General features: G+C 45.2%; 1 protein-coding gene and 1 pseudogene across 1 annotated transcript in view; one reads left to right on the forward strand and one right to left on the reverse strand.

Annotated features, from left to right (window-relative positions):
- The window catches only part of Dmgdh (dimethylglycine dehydrogenase), a 69,484-nt gene that overhangs the window by 50,260 nt on the left and 1,131 nt on the right, over nucleotides 1-18,093 (reverse strand). The window contains exons 2-5 of the mRNA XM_075977855.1: nucleotides 15,239-15,407; nucleotides 7,593-7,691; nucleotides 4,530-4,694; nucleotides 1,257-1,461 (exon numbers count right to left, since the gene is read on the reverse strand). Of these exons, the coding sequence (XP_075833970.1) occupies nucleotides 1,257-1,461; nucleotides 4,530-4,694; nucleotides 7,593-7,691; nucleotides 15,239-15,407 (638 nt within the window). The remainder of the gene's footprint in view (nucleotides 1-1,256; nucleotides 1,462-4,529; nucleotides 4,695-7,592; nucleotides 7,692-15,238; nucleotides 15,408-18,093) is intronic.
- Nucleotides 8,633-9,241, forward strand: LOC142852841 (small ribosomal subunit protein eS8-like; annotated as a pseudogene).

The following is an 18,093-nucleotide window of genomic DNA, read 5'->3' on the forward strand; positions in this document are numbered from 1 at the left end:
TCACTGCTGTCTAGGTTCTCTGGGATTGTGATTTGTAGGCTGCTTTTATTTGCTTTATCGGACAGCCTTTTCTCAGGGTTGTCTGTATTGCTTTCCCAAGGCCATCACCTCAGAATCACAAAGGCATAGAAAATGCCACCCGATGACCAGTTCCTGGGCTGAGCTCAGGTCTCTTTGGAGCAATTCTCACTTTGCTCTTCAAAGAGGCCTTAATGTCACAGTAAAAGAAATGCGAAGTGTTGCCATAGTACCCTATTATGTAAGTAATTGTATCCATTTTAGAAAAGCAGTGGGTAAATGTGTTAAACTGAGAGTTACTTCTCAAAATACACATTATGGCTGCACGAGTTCCTGAAGCACTATGTTGAAACAAAACACAGCGGGCCTCTGTGCAAGCTCGCCTAACATGAGCGCAATTGTTGGTTACTAATGTCTGCCCCAGGAACTGGACACGGTGGTCTCAGTCTTTGCTGTCGCTATGAAAGTAGTCAAACAGTTTTAGGAGTAAATTCAGGGGACCATAAGACATTGCAAATTTACAAAAAACTTATCAGGTGGCGTTGGTGGAATGATTTCCAAGACTACTCTTCTAAGATAACTTGGACTAGAGGTTCCCAAGGACAACAGGACAGAAGAGTACCAGACAGAGCATTGAGGGGAAAGAGCAGTTTAAGGCCTGACTTGTGTTCAGTTGCTTCTACTTTTTAGGCAAGTTTTATAACGTGTTTAATAATGTTCTGAAAGGTAAGGGGTTAAAAGTTTTGATGAGTCAAAGTAATCTTTGGATAAGAGAGAGAACGAGAGACAGAAATGATCAAATCTGCCTTAAAAGATAAACTAAGAACAAGTCACATAGTAAGAAATTGGAGCAGTGGAATTCCGGTTTGTCTACTTGCTTGGTTGTTTTGAGACCTTGCTTGCAAGGTCTCAGGTATCCAGGCTGGACTCAAACTCCCTACATAGCCGAGAAAGGCCTTGAACTTCTGATCCAAGGACTTCATGTAAGCCAGAGAAGCACTCTGCAAATTGAACTACATCCTTAGTCCCTGGAATTTGATCATGAGCATAACCAGTACAAGATAAAGACAAAAACTGAAAAGAGAAATACAATCTAGAATAGAAGGGAATGGAAACTGGGGGAGGAGACAGGAGAGGATGGGTAAAGCCAGGCATCTGGTGAGAGAGGCATGGTGGTGAGAGGGGGCTGGAGGCAAGAGGGGGCTGGTGATGAGGATGAGAGGGGGCTGGAGGCTTACCGGCAGCATTCACAATTCTATTTGCTCTCACGGATCCTTGTGGAGTTTCCACATCCCATGTTCCATCTGGCCTGAGCTTCAGAGACGTCACTGGTGCAGGATACTTCAGAAGGGCTCCGTATTTCCTAGCCCCGGCAGCCAGGGCCATTGTCAGAGAATAAGGATCAATGTGACCATCTCCTGGATTATACAGACCAGCTAAAATCTAAATCAACCATAAGAAAGTCGGTATTCCATGTTTGCTTATTGTTCAATGCATTTTATAGCCTGCTAAACAGATATTTAATAAAATCAGTCTTTAAAAGTCTGTCAGTGGCTAGAGGTGCCCAGAGCTGAGTGGCAGAGGGCTTGCCTGACATGCACAAGGTTTTGATTCCAGCATAGAAGGAAAGCATCTTGAAAGCAGGGGGAACTTTTTTCTAAGTTCTACTCAGACTTGAACAAGATTCACAATGAGAGTTGAGTGACTTGTTACAATGGCAAGCAGCTTGATCAAGCCTTGCAATAGTCTCCAGTAGTTGGACATACGCCACTAAGAACGAAGGGCACAGTTTCTAAGCTGCTGGCTGCTGTTAAACTCCAGCCAGTGGCTCAAGCAGGAGAGGAACATGGAGGCAGGAGCTGATGCAGAAGCCATGGAAAAATGTTGCTACTGGCTTGCTCCACTTGGCTTCCACAGCCTGCTTTCTTATAGAACCTAGGACCACCAGTCCAGGGATGGCCCCACCCACAATGGGCTGGGTCCTCCCAAATGGATCACTAGTTGAAAATGTCTTACAAGCTTGCCTACAGCCTGGTCTCATGGAGGCATTTTCTTCACTGAGGTTCCCTCCACTCAGATGACTTTAGCTTGTATCAAGTTGACATGAAACTATCCAGGACAAATGCTTAAATAGACTCACTTAAACATTATTACCTCAGTCTCTTACGTTTAAAATCAAATCTAATTCTAGCTGACATATCAGTTACAATATATTGAATTATTCAATACTGTAAATAAAATTATGTATTAATGCATATCAGATATCATCCGGGTCTGGTGGTGCAGGTATGTAATCCCAGCTACTAGGAAGACCAAGGCAGGAATTTCAAGTTCAATACCTGTTTGGAACAGAGTTCAATGCCAGGTTGAGCAGCTTTGGGAAGACCTTGTCTCAAAATAGAAATAAATAAATAAATAATGGGCTGGGACTTTAGTCCAGTGCTAGAGTAGCAGCCTAGTGGTAAAATGTACTAGGTGTCCATCTGCCCTGCATTCGTAGGCCCACATATATGCATGAGGAAAATGTATGCTCAGTTCATAGTTCATCAATGACTTCTTGCAGCCCACTTTGTGTTAAGGCTTCAGCTTAGGCATTGGGAGAGAAATAATAAAAGGATGGATAGACGAGATGAGTGGGCAGAACCAGTGCAGTGGCATACTCTAATGCGATCTCAGCTATCAGACAAGAATTTGCCATCACCCATGAATTCGGAGTCTTGACAAATATTTTTTCCTGCATCTGTTTAAACAATTTTGAGCTCTTTGCCCTTTGTTGATGTGATGTTATTACATTACGTTGATTGACATTTAGTTTTTAAACCAATCTTGCATTCCTGGGACACACTCTATTTGACTATACTGTAGAATCCTTGCTCCAATTTACTGGATTTTTGTGAAAGACTTTGCATCTATATTCATGAAGGGCTATAGCCTGTCTTTTCCTCTGATGCTTTTCTCTCATTCTTATGTCAGAGACATACTAGTTTTATAGGTTGTGTCGGGAAGTATTCAATTCTAATTTTAGAAGACTTTGTGAGGGATTGGTATTAATTCTTCAAGTATCTGTTAGAATTTATCAAAGATATCACCTGGGCCTGGACTCTTTTTTGTCTGAGTCTTTTTTTTTTCTATAATTTAGTCTTTGTACTTATGGTTCCCAGTGTAAGAGACTTTGGCTTTCAATGGAATTCACACTCCTGCCTACTTGCAAATGTCACCCTGATGGTTTGTCACGACCATGTCCTTGTGGTGATCCCATGTCTGTTTGGTTTGGCACACTGGCCCTGGTCCATGTGTTTCCATTGCTTAATATCTTGGAGAAAAATCTGTAATGATGAGCGTTCCTAGGCAGGTGTTGCAGGGTTGACATCAAAAGAGACATAAATGGATTCTCAGTAGCGTAGCGGAGGTGATTTCAATGAAGACCCTGTTAGCACGTCAGCTCATAGACAAGGCGTTCCCTGCTCTGTAAAAACCCACAAGAGCACAGCGCCCCAGCACCCACAGCAGTTACACAAACACTCAGGGGCAGGAACTCCTGACAGTCACCAGCAGGGCAACAACGGTCTGCTTCCCCCCAGTAACCCGTTGACTACCCACACCCAGGACGTGTGCACAGCACAAGTCAGGGGCCTGCGTTCAAATCTCTCCTCCAGCAATTCTGAACTGAACAAACTCATCCCTCTGTGTAAACTTTTTAAGATTCTGTTTTCTGGTCTCCAATTGCCAGATTTTGCATAGGAGGGGCTTAACATGGTCTCTGTTGCATAAACACTACTGAAGTAGATGCTAACGCCGCTCTCACAATGTTGAAAGGATGGTCTCCCAGGAGGGAAAAAAAAACCTTTAAATTCTCGGTCAGTGGATTCTCTGCAGGAAATTCAAAACTGATCTAGATCTTCCCCGGGCACAGTCTGAAAGGGAAGTGCAGCTAAGGGCTGGGAAGTGTATGAGGATAGCACAGGGCTTCTTGAGTTTTAAAAATTCAGAAAACCCTTTCTAGAACCATTACAGCAGGATGCCACTCTCTTTGAAGTTCCCCAACAGACGGCTGGTGTGTAAAACTTCAGTTTGAGCGGTCTGGTACCAAAAAGGCTTTGAAATGTCTCTTTAGCCAACGTGGGCAGAACTAAAGGGTTTTCATTGCCCCTGCATATGCTGTCGAGTAACAGCTCACCTTGTGATTTGCCCACATTCCAGGATCAGTCATCTAATGTTGCCCTCCTAAATGTGCGCCCGGGTTACTTTTACTTTTATCTTACCAAACTCATAAATTCATGGAACTCACTAAAATACAGTTTTAAAATAATTTTAGTTCAAGTTGACCAAGTGAAATTGCCCTTGTTCAAGCAGGACAATGGTGGCACATACCTTTAATCCCAGCACTCTGGAGGCAGAGGCAGGTGGATCTCTGTGAGTTCGAGGCCATCCTGGTCTACAAAAAAGAGTTCCAGACAGCCAGGGTTGATGCACAGAGAAACCCTGTCTCGAAACAAACAAACAAAAAATACCTTGTTCATGTTGAGCAAAGGGAACATCTCTTGGATTTTTTCAGGCTCAATGATATACTGTTCAGTGGCATGCCAGTTGGTCCGGGTCATTTGATATTTAAATTCATCTACCCTTACAGGAGTCGTGGCAAGTCTGATACTGCCTGGTTGATGGAATCCCACCACCTGTGACAATAATGCCAATAAAAGCACATCAATAAACTTCCCCCTGGCGCTCACACACAGATCTCCAGCACAATGAAAACACAAGCGAGTAAAAGAGAAATTTACTATGTAGCTAACATAATGATTACACAAAATATTTGCAGCTTATGTAAAGTTATTCATCCGGCAGCAATTTACCCGGTGTTCCTATATGCCAGGCAGCACCGAAAGCCTGAGGTGCAGGGTGGATGAGAGAGGCAGAGCCCCTGACTGATGGAACCGTCCGTCTGCAGCTAAAGGTGGGGCAGGTAAGAGCATATGGTTGATGGACTGAGGGGTTCAAGTGAAGAGTAGAGAAGCAGCACATGAAAAGGAGAACGCCGGAGGATTTAGGGAGGGACTACAGAGAGTCCACACGCTGCTCTGGGGAGAGCAATTGTAAGTCAACACCCATTTGGCATTTCTTAAAGTCTTTCTATTTGAAAAATTTCGGTGAGGTCCTGGGTCATGGAGCAAAGGGCAGCCCTGGTCTTCAAGTTGCTCACATCACACTCCGCAGGAAAGAGCAACAGTAACAGTGGGACAGTGTGCTAGAACAGTGTGCATGCATGTTGTGTGCTAGAACAGTGTGCATGCATGTTGTATGTTAGAACAATGTGCATGCATGTTGTATGTTAGAACAATGTGCATGCATGCTGTATGTTAGAACAATGTGCATGCATGTTGTATGTTAGAACAGTGTGCACTCATGCTGTGTGTTAGAACAGTGTGTACTCATGCATGCTGTGTGTTAGAACAGTGTGTACTCATGCATGCTGTGTGTTAGAACAGTGTGCATGCATGCTGTGTGTTGGAACAGTGTGCACTCATGCTGTGTGTTAGAACAATGTGCATGCATGCTGTATGTTAGAACAATGTGCATGCATGCTGTATGTTAACAGTGTACATGCATGCTGTGTGTTAGAACAATGTGCATGCATGCTGTATGTTAGAACAATGTGCATGCATGCTGTGTGTTAGAACAGTGTGCACTCATGTTGTGTGTTAGAACAATGTGCACTCATGCATGTTGTGTGTTAGAACAGTGTGCATGCATGCTGTGTGTTAGAACAGTGTGCACGCATGCTGTGTGTTAGAACAGTGCGCATGCATGCTGTATGTTAACAGTGTGGATGCATGCTGTGTGTTAGAACAGTGTGCATGCATGCTGTGTGTTAGAACAGTGTGCACATGCATGATGTGTGTTAGAACAATGTGCACGCATGCTGTGTGTTAGAACAGTGTGCACATGCATGCTGTGTGTTAGAACAGTGTGCACATGCATGCTGTGTGTTAGAACAGTGTGCACATGCATGCTGTGTGTTAGAACAATGTGCACTCATGCTGTGTGTTAGAACAGTGTGCACATGCATGCTGTGTGTTAGAACAATGTGCACTCATGCTGTGTGTTAGAACAGTGTGCACTCATGCTGTGTGTTAGAACAGTGTGTACTCATGCATGCTGTGTGTTAGAACAATGTGCACTCATGCTGTGTGTTAGAACAGTGTGCACATGCATGCTGTGTGTTAGAACAGTGTGCACATGCATGCTGTGTGTTAGAACAGTGTGCACATGCATGCTGTGTGTTAGAACAGTGTGCACGCATGCTGTGTGTTAACAGTGTGCACGCATGCTGTGTGTTAGAACAGTGTGCACATGCATGCTGTGTGTTAGAACAGTGTGCACGCATGCTGTGTGTTAGAACAGTGTGCACATGCATGCTGTGTGTTAGAACAGTGTGCACATGCATGCTTTGTATTAGAACAGTGTGCACACACGCTTGTGTTAGAAGCATGAGGGGTTGGTCATCTGTGTAGGTTGACACAGAAAGGTGGTTCCAGTTAGAACAGGAAGGAAGAAAACAACACAACTTTAGAAAACAGGTGTGAGAGCACCCAGAACATTCCAGAAGTATACACTGTTGAGAACAATTAAAGCACATGAACAAAGGAAATTGAGGCAAAAGAGAATGTTAGAAAGTCAGGAGATGAAGACTGGGAGCCTCAGACCCTGCTAAGTCTTTGGTCTTGATCCTGCAGACTCTGGGGAGCTTTTAGTGGCCTTCAGTCAGAATAAATGCATTCAAACATTAAGAAGCCTTTGATCTTAGCTCATGGAAACTTTTTATTTTGTGAGCACAGTCACTGTGAGAAAGGATAAAGACAAAGATGGGGAGGGGGACTTAGCACGCTGTTTCTAAAGCCATGCCGCGGCAGTCAGCGCACCGTCAAATCCTGTGCAATCTACTTGCTGGAGTGTTCCGACTTCATATTCTCTAGGTATGGAAACTGACTAAACAACATTTGAAACGTTGTTATTTATTATTTCTTCTGCTGTGGGATAATCCTCTTGCACACTGTAAAACCTTGTCACTGGAATTGGTTTAATAAAGTACTGATTGGCCAGGAGCCAGGCAGGAAGTATAGGTGGGGTGGCCAAACTAAAGATGATGGGAAGGAGAAAGGCAGAGTCAGGAGTCACCAGCCAAATGCAGAGGGAGCAAGAGATGAATGTGCCCTGCTGATAAAGGTACCACCATGTGGCAGCATGTAAATAAGGAATATGGATTAACTTAAAAATGTAAGATAGCTAGTAATAAGCCTGAGCTATTGAACAAGCATTTGTAATTAATATGAACCTCTGAATGATTATTTGGTAGCTGATGGGTGGGAGGGAAATGTCCGACTACACTCTTTCTTTAAAAAAAAAATGAAGAATAGTTAATTACATGGGTAATATGCTTGAAGAAATTAAAGTGGTGTTAAAATCAACCTTGGTTCTTACCTTAACCTTTCTTTCTCTACCACAGCCAGCCCTGCACATGGATTCTATATCTGAGTGACTGACCTCATGGACAACTTCAAACTAAAAGCATTTACCTGTCCAGTTTCTTCTTCCAGCTTCTCGTACAGTTTGATGCTGTCATAGTGTATTTTCTTCAAGTTTATCCCGGGGTGAAAGTAAGTTGTTAAACCTGCCTGAAGAATAGGGAGAGAAGAAAATGCTGAAATAAGTCGGCATTTGCACAATGTTGATAACTCCTCTGCTAAGCAGCAATTTCATGCTGCTGAGACAAGAAGAAAGTATAGGGTGGGTGCAAGAAAGAACACATTGGTTGGAGGCCGCAGAGCAGATGGCTCATCACATGGTACAAGAAGCAACTTCAGTCATACAAGTAGAGTAAGAGCCAGCCCACAGATATGTCCAGGAAGAGCCTAAAATTCACTAGGAAAAAGGTGAAATGGAGTGGGTTAGGTGGAAGGTTTAGAACATCTGCTGTTGTTGATTGCTTTTTATCTGAAATTCATGGGACCAGAAGTGTTTTGATTTTAAGTTTGGAGACCAGGAAGATGGCTTGGTGGGTAAAGGTACCCAATGATCTCCCAGAGTCCACTGGGTCTTAAGAGAGGACCAACCACTGTAAATTGTCCTCTTGAATTCATGGCACGTGTCAGTAAATAAGTGCATGCACACACACACACACACACACACACACATACACAGAGAGAGAGAGAGAGAGAGAGAGAGAGAGAGAGAGAGAGAGAGAGAGAGAGAGAGAGAGAAATTAATTAAATGCTGACTGGTGGTGGTGCACGCCTTTAATTCCAGCACTTGGATCTCACTACAGATGGCTGTGAGCCACCATGTGGTTTCTGGGAATTGAACTCAGGACCTCTGGAAGAGGAGCCAGTGCTCTTAACCTCTGAACCATCTCTCCAGCCCTAATCCCAGCATTTGGTAGGCCGGTAGATCTTTGAGTTCAAGGTCAGTCTGGTCTATGGAGTGTGTTCCAGGACAGCTAGGGCTACACAGAGAAACCCTGTTCGGAAAAACCAAAACCATTAATTAATTAATTAACTGTAATTGAAAAATGAAAATAAAAATTTTGAATTTTAGAATTATGAACCAGCGCAGAGCAATGGGCATCTCTCGGGACACCTGGCGAAAGCGCTGCAAGATGGGGGTAAGAGAAAGCCCAACCACAAGAAGCGGGAGTATGAGCTGGGACAGCCTGCTGCCAGTGCTAAGACTGGGCCTCATGGTATACACAGTCCAAGTGTATAAGAGGCAATAAGTAGTGCCATGCCCTAAGAGTGGATGTGGGAAGCTTTTCCTGGGATTTTGAATGCTATACTCGCAAAGTAAGGATCATTGATGTTGTCTACAATGCATCCAAAGACCAGCTGGTCCGCATCAAGCATTGTGCTTATTGACAGCACACCATACCAAACGTGGTACGAGTCCCACTGTACACTGCCCCTGGGCTGCAAGAAGGGGGCCAAGCTGACCCCTGAAGAGGAAGAAATATTAAACAAAAAACAATCGAAGAAAATTCAAAAGAAATACGATGAAAGGAAAAAGAACGCCAAGATCAGCAGTCTTCTGGAGGAGCAGTTCCAGCGGGGGAGCCTCTTGCCTGCCCTGCCTCAAGACCAGGCCAGTGCGGCGGAGCAGATGGCTGTGCGCTAGAAGGCAAGGAGCTGGAGTTCTATCTGAGGAAGATCAAAGCCCAGAAAGGCAAATAAACCATCATTCATAACTCATGTAATAAAGGTGTTTATTGTTCTACATCTAAAAAAATATATTTGTGTATACATAAAAATGCCCAGGTCTATACAAAAAAAGAAATCTGTGTGTTTCCTAGACACCTTATATACACATTATATTATACAGTATGTCAAATAACCAAATAGGGAGCACCTACACATGTTTCTTGAATAAATATTGATTAATTATTCTTTAGAAAAGATTGATAAATATTAGAGATCTTGTAGCCCCTCCCATCAACTCCAAGAGATGCAATGTAGCATCCAGATCAAGAATTCTAGGCAATTACTGAAGCAAGAGTTTTCTTAATTAAGTATCTGGGGTCTCATTTTTCAGCTAATTTATCTTGGGGAGATCATCAGAACACAATCTGTTCAAACTCAAATCCATTTAGGAATATTTATAACTTTCTCCTAAGGGAATTTGAGTCTCTGAAACTCAAAACTATTTCCCATTAAAGTCAATCAACCAGTGTTTAGAAACCAGAAGCTCAATGCTTCCAATCTTGTCGAAGTGTCTAACATACACACGAGTGATGCTTCTGACAAAAATCCTATCCTGTTTCCGAAGGCATCTTGTAGCGCTGCCCTGGTGAGAGTATTGGAATGTATCCACCACAGAACTCCTGCCAGAGTCTTAGAAACACGGCCGAACCGCTCTTTCCCTTTCACAAGCTTGGGATTTGGTGTGCATAGGAACTTTCCTCATCCAATCAGTGAGCATCTCTGGCCTTCAGGTATCTGCCACTGACCCCAATTCCATCTTCAGTGCATCTTCCACCCGTCAATTGAGAAAATGAATGCTCACGAGTACTGGCCAGAGCTCTGACTACTCCTGGAGATCCTGTAAGCCACAACCCTGGAAGGATCCAGGCTTAGTCAGCGTTTCTATTGCTGTGAAGAGACATCATGACCACTGACTGCAAAGCTGAGAAAGGAAAACATTTCACGGGGGTTTGCTTGCAGCTTCAGAGGTTTAGTCCCCTGCCATCATGGCAGGGAGCATGGTGGCAAACTTGCACACATGGCAGATGAAAGTTTTACATCCGGATCTGCAGGCAGCAGGAAGAGAGAGACACTGGGCCTGACCTGAGCTTTTGAAACCCCCAAAGCTCACCCCAAGTGACCCACTTCTTACTTCAACAAGGCCACACCTACTTCAACAAGGCTACACCTACTTCAACAAGGCCACACCTCCTAACCCCTCTCAAGTAGCCCCATCCCCTAATGCCCAAGCATTCACATATATGAACTGGAGTAAGGGCAATTCCTGTTCAAGCCACCACACCAGGCCACCAGAAAGTTCCATTCTTTATATCCACCTAGTATGTCTTTTCTGTCCCCCTACCTCAGAAACTAGAGACTAATGAATTTTCATTTGAAAGAATCACATGGACTCACTGAAGATATTTAGCCCCGGGTACTTTGTTTAGGGAACACACACAAGTCTATGAGTCAATTCAGAATCTGCAAATTTTTGTTGATGTAAATTTAAAATAACAAGAAAGGAACACTCTTCCCTAGAGTGCAATGACAAATACCAAGTAAGAAAAAACTGCAGGAAAATCATGAAGGGTTGCTAAATAATGGGGGTGTGTTGGATGTCAGCTCAGGTTGTGACCCCCTAGTCTAATATGTTTCCTGTCTCTCAGGGGCCTCTACTGCCTCAGAGAACCCAGCCATTGGCCTAAGCCATCATCTATCCCAGTGGCTCCAAGCCCTTTATTCATACACGCATGCTCAGTTAGAATGTTTGCACATAACCACTAAAACATTCTCATGCCTTTATTTACACATAACATGTAAATATAGGTTACTGTATTAATAGAGATCGTAAAACACACTAAATGAGCTTGGGATGAGTGAAGTATTTTAAATAAATTTCATCTTAGTTACTGTGCCGGAAAGCGTGTGAATATTAAACTCATGAATCACGTTTTCGATAGAGCATGGTGATTAACGCACTTCATTATTGAGCTGTGTACACGGGATTGAAAATACAGCCTGTTCTGGGCTTGCTTTACATCCAGGGTGGCTTATTTGTTTGTTTGAATTCCTTTGTGCTATAATCGGTCTCCCTATGTAGCTCAGGCTGGCATTAAACTCTCAGTCTTCTCATTGGTGTGAGCAAATACCAAAGGAGAAGCCAGTAGAGGAAGAAAAGGTTTATTCTGCCTTCTGGTTCACAGGTTACAGTCCATCACGGTGGGCAAGGCCCAGAGCAGAGAGGAGGGGAGCAAACGATGCTGCATCTGCCCTCAGAGAGAGGTGAGTCCCGGGTCTGAGCGCTCCTTTTCCTTTTATTCTGATGGGGACCCTGGCATGACGCTTCCCACAGTCAGGGGTCATCCCACATCGATTAACACAATCTGGCAACCCCTCACAGATGTGCCCAGATGTTTGTCTTCTAGGTGATTCTAGAGCCTGTTAAACTGACAAGTGGGATTAGCTACAACGTTCTTCCTTGTCCTCTTGAGCGCTTGAGAGTTTGAGACAGATTTCAGAGGCTACGGGAGCAGAAGACACCTCTCAATCATACATGGACCCAAGTGGAAGCAGAGGTCTCTTGGCTGTGTGCTCTGTGTTTTAAACCCCCTTCTCCATTTCAAACACCTGTTACTGCACCAACCTATCCAAAGGTTCCTGGTGACCGCTGACTATCATGGTCTCTCGTCTCTCCGTTCTTGTTAACAACTTGAAGAGTATCATGCTCTTTGTATTTTAAATACATAAGAACAAATCCTACTGGAATTCCTTATCAGAAAAAAATTAACAGATTAAACAGACACACCCCCAGCAGGAGATATCATTTAGTCTAGAAAATCTAGCCGTAATATCCCCATTTCTAACTATCCCTTTTAGCATGCTCTCCTCCCAACAGGGCTGCCTTGCAGGCCAGCTGCTCCTTCTTTAAAGCCTCATCCTTGCTCACCCATCTCTTTCTAGGGCTGATGATCAAGCCTGGAGCCTTGCACTGCTCCTAGACAAGCATCCCACCATTGAGCCACACTCCCAGACAGTTTTTGCAGCCCATGTAACTTCTACATAGAAACCAAACACACTCATTTGGATTACTATAGGCCAACACGTTTGGAACACTTGCCTATTTGTAGAAAAAATACAAGCTTAAAATTCTCAACCCTTTCCATCACTGTAACAAATCTTTCCAGAGTGTAACTCTGTCAACCTCAAGCCACTCCTCTTCCTCTCCTCACAAACTATACCATGTAAAGGCTCAGTAAAGCTAGTCACCATGACGGCCTCACATAGCAATCAAAGAAAATGCCAAGATGAGCCCACTGTGCAGAGCCAACCTGCCCCCAGAAAACCTGGGATCCTAACCAATACATCAATCACATCAGATTCTACTCGTGTTTGTAAAGTTTGATTTCTTTCTTATGTATGTAAATCAGTAGAAAGTTCTAGATTCTCTTCCATCTTGTGACGTCATTCTCAGGGACATGGAGGATCCTACTCTCCAAACCCATACCGGATGCCATTCCTCGGGCACTGATGAAAGTGAGCAAGACCTCAGGGTCCGCAGACTTGGGTGCACTTTGAACATTCGGTCTCAGGCTGTGCCGTCCTCCGGCCCTCATTTCCTGTACCTTGTGGACGCTTGCATCACAGAAAAAAATATGGAACTCCGGGGATCTCCAGGGATGCTGCCTTCGTTTTCAGTCTGTCCTTTTAGCTGGTTCTCCAGCTTTGAACATCCCAATCTGTTCCCAGATATGTCTGGGTGGAACACTCTTGGCATGTGAAACTTCCTGATGGCATTTCTTACAGAGAAGGCTCGTAGACATGTAAAAGCTCCCAGAATCAGTTCCTAGGGCAAGTCCTGCCCTGTCCCTTATTTCAAGAGGCACCAATCACCTAGCTGCTGCTGCTGTCTGACTCTGCACAATGGCTCCCCATTTGGCTTTGGCTTACTGCCATGTCTAACGGGGTGGGGTGCTTTCCCCACTCTTTTGGTATCTTTTAGGGAAAAAATATTTTACACAGTTAACTTCACATAAGGGATTATCATCTTAAAATCTTTGCCTGCTTGCCTTAAAGAGTTTAGGCTAAGGTAGGCACCGTGTATTGGTGGGAGAGCTAGTGAAATCTCAGGGAACCCTGTAATCTACCCTGAAACACAAGCCTTATCTGTCAGCGAACAAATAAGCCTTCCACTTTAATGTGTACCTGCCCCCACTTAGCAGTTGGGAAGCGTGAGGCAGTAGAAGCACCATTTGCTTCAGTTGGCCTCTACCTAGAGGTTCTTGCCTGGTTAACCTCAAAGTCCCCTTAGGACCCTTGTACCCACCATTTAGTGTCCTCTCCTGTAGCTGTCTCCCTAACTGCTCCTCCTGTGTTCTGTACTCCCTACCAAGTTTCTTCTTTCTTCAAGGCTCAGGCCCACTCTTACTGCTTTCTGTGCCCGAGACTAGCTCCAGGAGGGCAGGACTGCTCTGCTCCCTTGTGACCTCACTTCTGGGACTGACCATGGTGCCCTAACACGGTCTTTCAGTCTTGAATGATAACAAAGTGCACACTGAACTAGCTGGGTTTCTGCCAACTTGACACAGTTATAGAGAATGGAGTGTCAATCAAGAAAATGCTTCCATAGGATGGGGCTGTAGACAAGCCTGTAGGGCAACTTCTTAATTGGTGATTGACATGGGAGGGCCCAGCCCAGTGTGGGTGGTGAATGGTGCCATCCCTGGCCCTGGATGCTATAAGAAAGCAGGCTGAGCAAGGCATGGGGAGCGAGCCAGTAAGCAGCACTCCTCCAGGGCCTTTGCATCAGCTCCTGCCTCCAGGTTCCTGCTCTGCTTGAGTTCCTGCCCAACTGCTTTTGACCATGAACTGTTAGATAAAACTGTGAGTGAAATAAACGCTTTCCTCCCTGAGTTGCTTTTGGTCATGGTGTTCCATCACAGCAACAGTGACCCTAAGGCTCACACTAAGAAAAAAAAATAGAGGAGGTAAACTCGCTTTTAGGACAACATGAAGTCTACACAGAAAGTCTAGTTTAGGGACATGAGACAAGCCTAGGGAACCAGGGCTTCTGCAGACAGAAGGAAGGCAGTGGGGAATCAGTGAAAGGAGGTACCAGTGCTGGGAAGACCGCCACGGGCAAGTGATGCGGTGCCCCCCACACACACTGAGTGAGGATGAGGGGTTGGAGGGAGAGGAGCTGGACTTGATGCTATTTTGGGGGAGCACTGGCTGGCGGATGTGTGTGGGCTGACTGTGGGACTAGAGACTGCAGCCAGCTGAGCTTGAGTTGGAGTGGCAAAGTTCTCCTGCATTGAGCCTTGACAACCATGTCTATGCAGACACCTGGCCCGTGCTTCAAGTGTATGCTGAGCGTGAGGAGGACCTCAGAGAGAGTTCCCCTTTCCTCTCCTCACCACAGGAAAGCTGAATATGGAAAGAGATAGCCAATGAGGCAGAGCTCTTCGGGGAGAGAAAGCGACAGACAGACAGACAGACAGAGACAGAGAGCGAGCGTGCACATTTGCAATCAATGGATCTTCCTTTCCTATCCCTTGCCGACTCGCCTTGCAATATGAGAGCCATGCTAACCCAAGGCCGTTACCTAGGCCATTCTCCAGTGCCACCCCGGCATGCTGCGTCACTAGAACAGTGACAGAAACTGCCGACAGGGTGAGACTGTCACAAAATACAAAACAAACCCCACTCAAAAAATGGAATGCATCAGAAAATGGAAACCGAGGGAAATTTCCGGAAGTTACCCTGGGTAGAAAGTGGCAGAGCCAGGATCAGAATCCAGAACCCACATGTTCACATAAAGGGTATTTAAATAGTGATTTCCCACTTCCTGGAAGCACACCAGTCGGGTGACAGTACACTTTGTGGTGAGGTGAAGGTCCCATTCTCAGCAGAACTCTCTGTAGGAGCCATGAATGGGGAGGAGCTGGTGCACAGTTTGGGGGCATACATAGGACATTTTGGGCTGCTTTCCTTACTGCGTGCCAGGTAGAGCCAGCCGTGAGCTCCGACTTCTCCAGCAGGACCACATCTCTCATCCCTGCTTTGGCCAGATGATAAGCCAGGCTCACGCCCACACAGCCGCCTCCAATGATCACCGTCTCTGCCTTGTCCTTCCATTCTGGGGCCGAGGGTGGGCTTTCCTGCCTGGAAGACAATGTTTTTAAGGGTGATTCACTTGCAGAGAGCAGGTCCAGCTATTCCCTTGCTTGCCTGTCTCTAGGACTTCACGCGTGCAGGATGCATTTTGCACTCAGAAACCCGGGGCATCTGCGCCCTGACTAGGTGCCCAGCATTGAATGCGGCTCAGGAAATGAGCAGTGGTAGGTGGCGGTGACTGCTTCTTTCTCAACCTAGACATCATTTTTCTCTTCTGAAAAACATTCTGGCCAGGCGATGGTGGCACACACCCTTAATCCTGGCACTCTGGAGGCAGAGGCAGGTGGATCTTTATGAGTTTGAGGCCAGCCTGGTCTACAGAGTGAGTTTTAGGACAGCCAGGGCTACACAGAGAAATCCTGTCTCAAAAAAACAAGCCAAAAAAAAAATCAAAAAACAAACAAACAAAACCACCCATATGCTGGGACTGGGGCTCAGCTGGTCAAGCGTTTGCTGTACAAATATGAGGGCCTGAATCTGATCCTCAGGTTCCACGAAAAGTCGGGTATGTGGTTCCCATATGGAATCTCAGCTCTGGCCAAATAAAGACAAGAGGATCCCTGGGTATTGCTGGCCGGCCTCCCTGTCCCAGTCAGCGAGAGACTCTGTCTCCAGAAACAATTTGGAGAGCAACTGAAGAAGGTACCCGACCTCTGGCCAGCACATGGCCACACCCCCACGCACGCCTATTGATTTCAGTCTTAGAAAAGCCCTAATCTTCATGCAACTTGGCACTTGTTCATCCTCTTCTCTCTGATGCTCCCCAAGCTGCAGGGAGATGGATGGAGAAGCACCTTCCTCTTCTGGCATCTCTAGCCATCAGTTTATAGGATGGTCTTCCTGGATTCACTGTGAGCTTTTTGAAGGCAGGGGACAATATTTGTCACTGATCTCAGCCCTCTCTCAATGCCCAGTGCAATATGTATGTCCCGTGAACACATCAGATCATGCGCATGACTTGATCTCAGCCCTCTACTGGCACCACTTCTCTGTACGAGTCCCTAAAGGATGGCATCCTGGCACTGGGTAGAGGGGTTTGTTCGTTATTGTCACATTTCCTTCAGAGTATTTCCTTTTTTTATATTTATCAAAAGGTCCTTACATCCCTGCTGTGTGTAGCGCTGGACACACAGGGCCTCAGAGCTCTGAAGCTTATAGCTGACCGGGGAGATAGAACAAGTCAAACTGAAAATGTGTGCATTGCAGCAATGAAGCACTCTTTGAGGGAAGGTACGGGTTGCAGGAGCGTCCATCAACAGGAGAGCATGATGGGGGTGGATGAAGAGGAATGCAGGAGCCAAGGGGTAGGGCAGGAAGGCTCCCAGGCTGTAGGGGCAGTTGTGGGCAGTCAGCACAGGGAAGGGCTGGGCTCTGAAAGGCCATTGAGGCTGCATGGGGAGGGGCCTCAAGGATGAATCTGGCTCTCCTTAACTCAAAGAACACTCACAAGTCCTATGGAACATAACCAAAGGATGTGATTTACTAATTCCTTAGTTCCTACTTTCTTTCCTAGTCACCAACCTTTTTATTCCATTAGCGTCTGACATAGGAAGTCACAGTATGAATTAATAAGAATTCTGTGGAAATTCTCCATGGTATTTTTTTGTTTGTTTTTTCGAGACAGGGTTTCTCTGGTTTTGGAGCCTGTCCTGGAACTAGCTCTTGTAGACCAGGCTTGTCTCGAACTCACAGAGATCCGCCTGCCTCTGCCTCCCGAGTGCTGGGATTAAAGGCGTGCGCCACCACCGCCCGGCTCTTCATGGTATTTTTGTTGGCACCAAGCCAAAAGGTGTCATTTTAAAGATAAGGTTTTGTTATTGTTGTTTTGCTATTTTTTTTTCAATGAAGGGTTTCTCTGTGTAGACCCAGTCGGGCTGAGACTCGCTCTGTAGACCAGGCAGGCCTCAAACTCAGAGATTTGCCTGCCTCTGCCCCCTGAGTGCTAGGAATAAAGATGTGTGCCACCACCAGCAGCTTAAGGATAAGTTTCAAAGTGAAAAAAAGCAGACTGGAACCTTCCTTCAGACTGACATGGTAGTGGCAGCTGTGTTTGTCTAAATACACCTTATCTGGGAAAAGATGATCTGGTTATCTGACGAGGATTAAATTGTTGAGCTTCTGGATGTCTCAATTCTAAACTGCCTTCATAGTTTGTCAGATTTGATGACATGGGGTGTGACTTTGTATTCAGACATACAATTTCAGACTGACAAAAAAGAAAAACTTGTAGAAATGCCTCACAGAGCTCTCTTTTGTTGTGGTTGTTTTGGTTTGGTTTTCGAGACAAAGTCTCACTAAGTATCTTCCACAACCTACATTGGCTTTGAGGTTGACATCCTGCCTCAGCCTCCCAAGTGCTGGAACTTCAGGGTTTTGCCACCACAGCCAGCCTGTCTTAAAGTTATTAGAAGAGAAATGTCATCTGTGATGACTCTCAACATTTTGGAATATATGCATATGTCATGTGCATATAAACACTCCCATGCCCATGAATAAAGACTTTAATGTTACACTGTATTTGTCTAATCGGGTTTGAACAAATAACCCAAGATGAACACCTTTCCATTTCCTTCCGTATTAGGTGAAGTCTCCCGACTGGGATGCTTTTACAGCTTGTACATCCTTCTTGCGCTGTCTTTCACTTAGGGTTTGCAGGGATCCTGAAAGCCAGGCA

The sequence above is a fragment of the Microtus pennsylvanicus genome, chromosome 6 (genome assembly GCF_037038515.1).
Source record: "Microtus pennsylvanicus isolate mMicPen1 chromosome 6, mMicPen1.hap1, whole genome shotgun sequence".
NCBI classification, from domain to species: Eukaryota; Metazoa; Chordata; class Mammalia; order Rodentia; family Cricetidae; genus Microtus; species Microtus pennsylvanicus.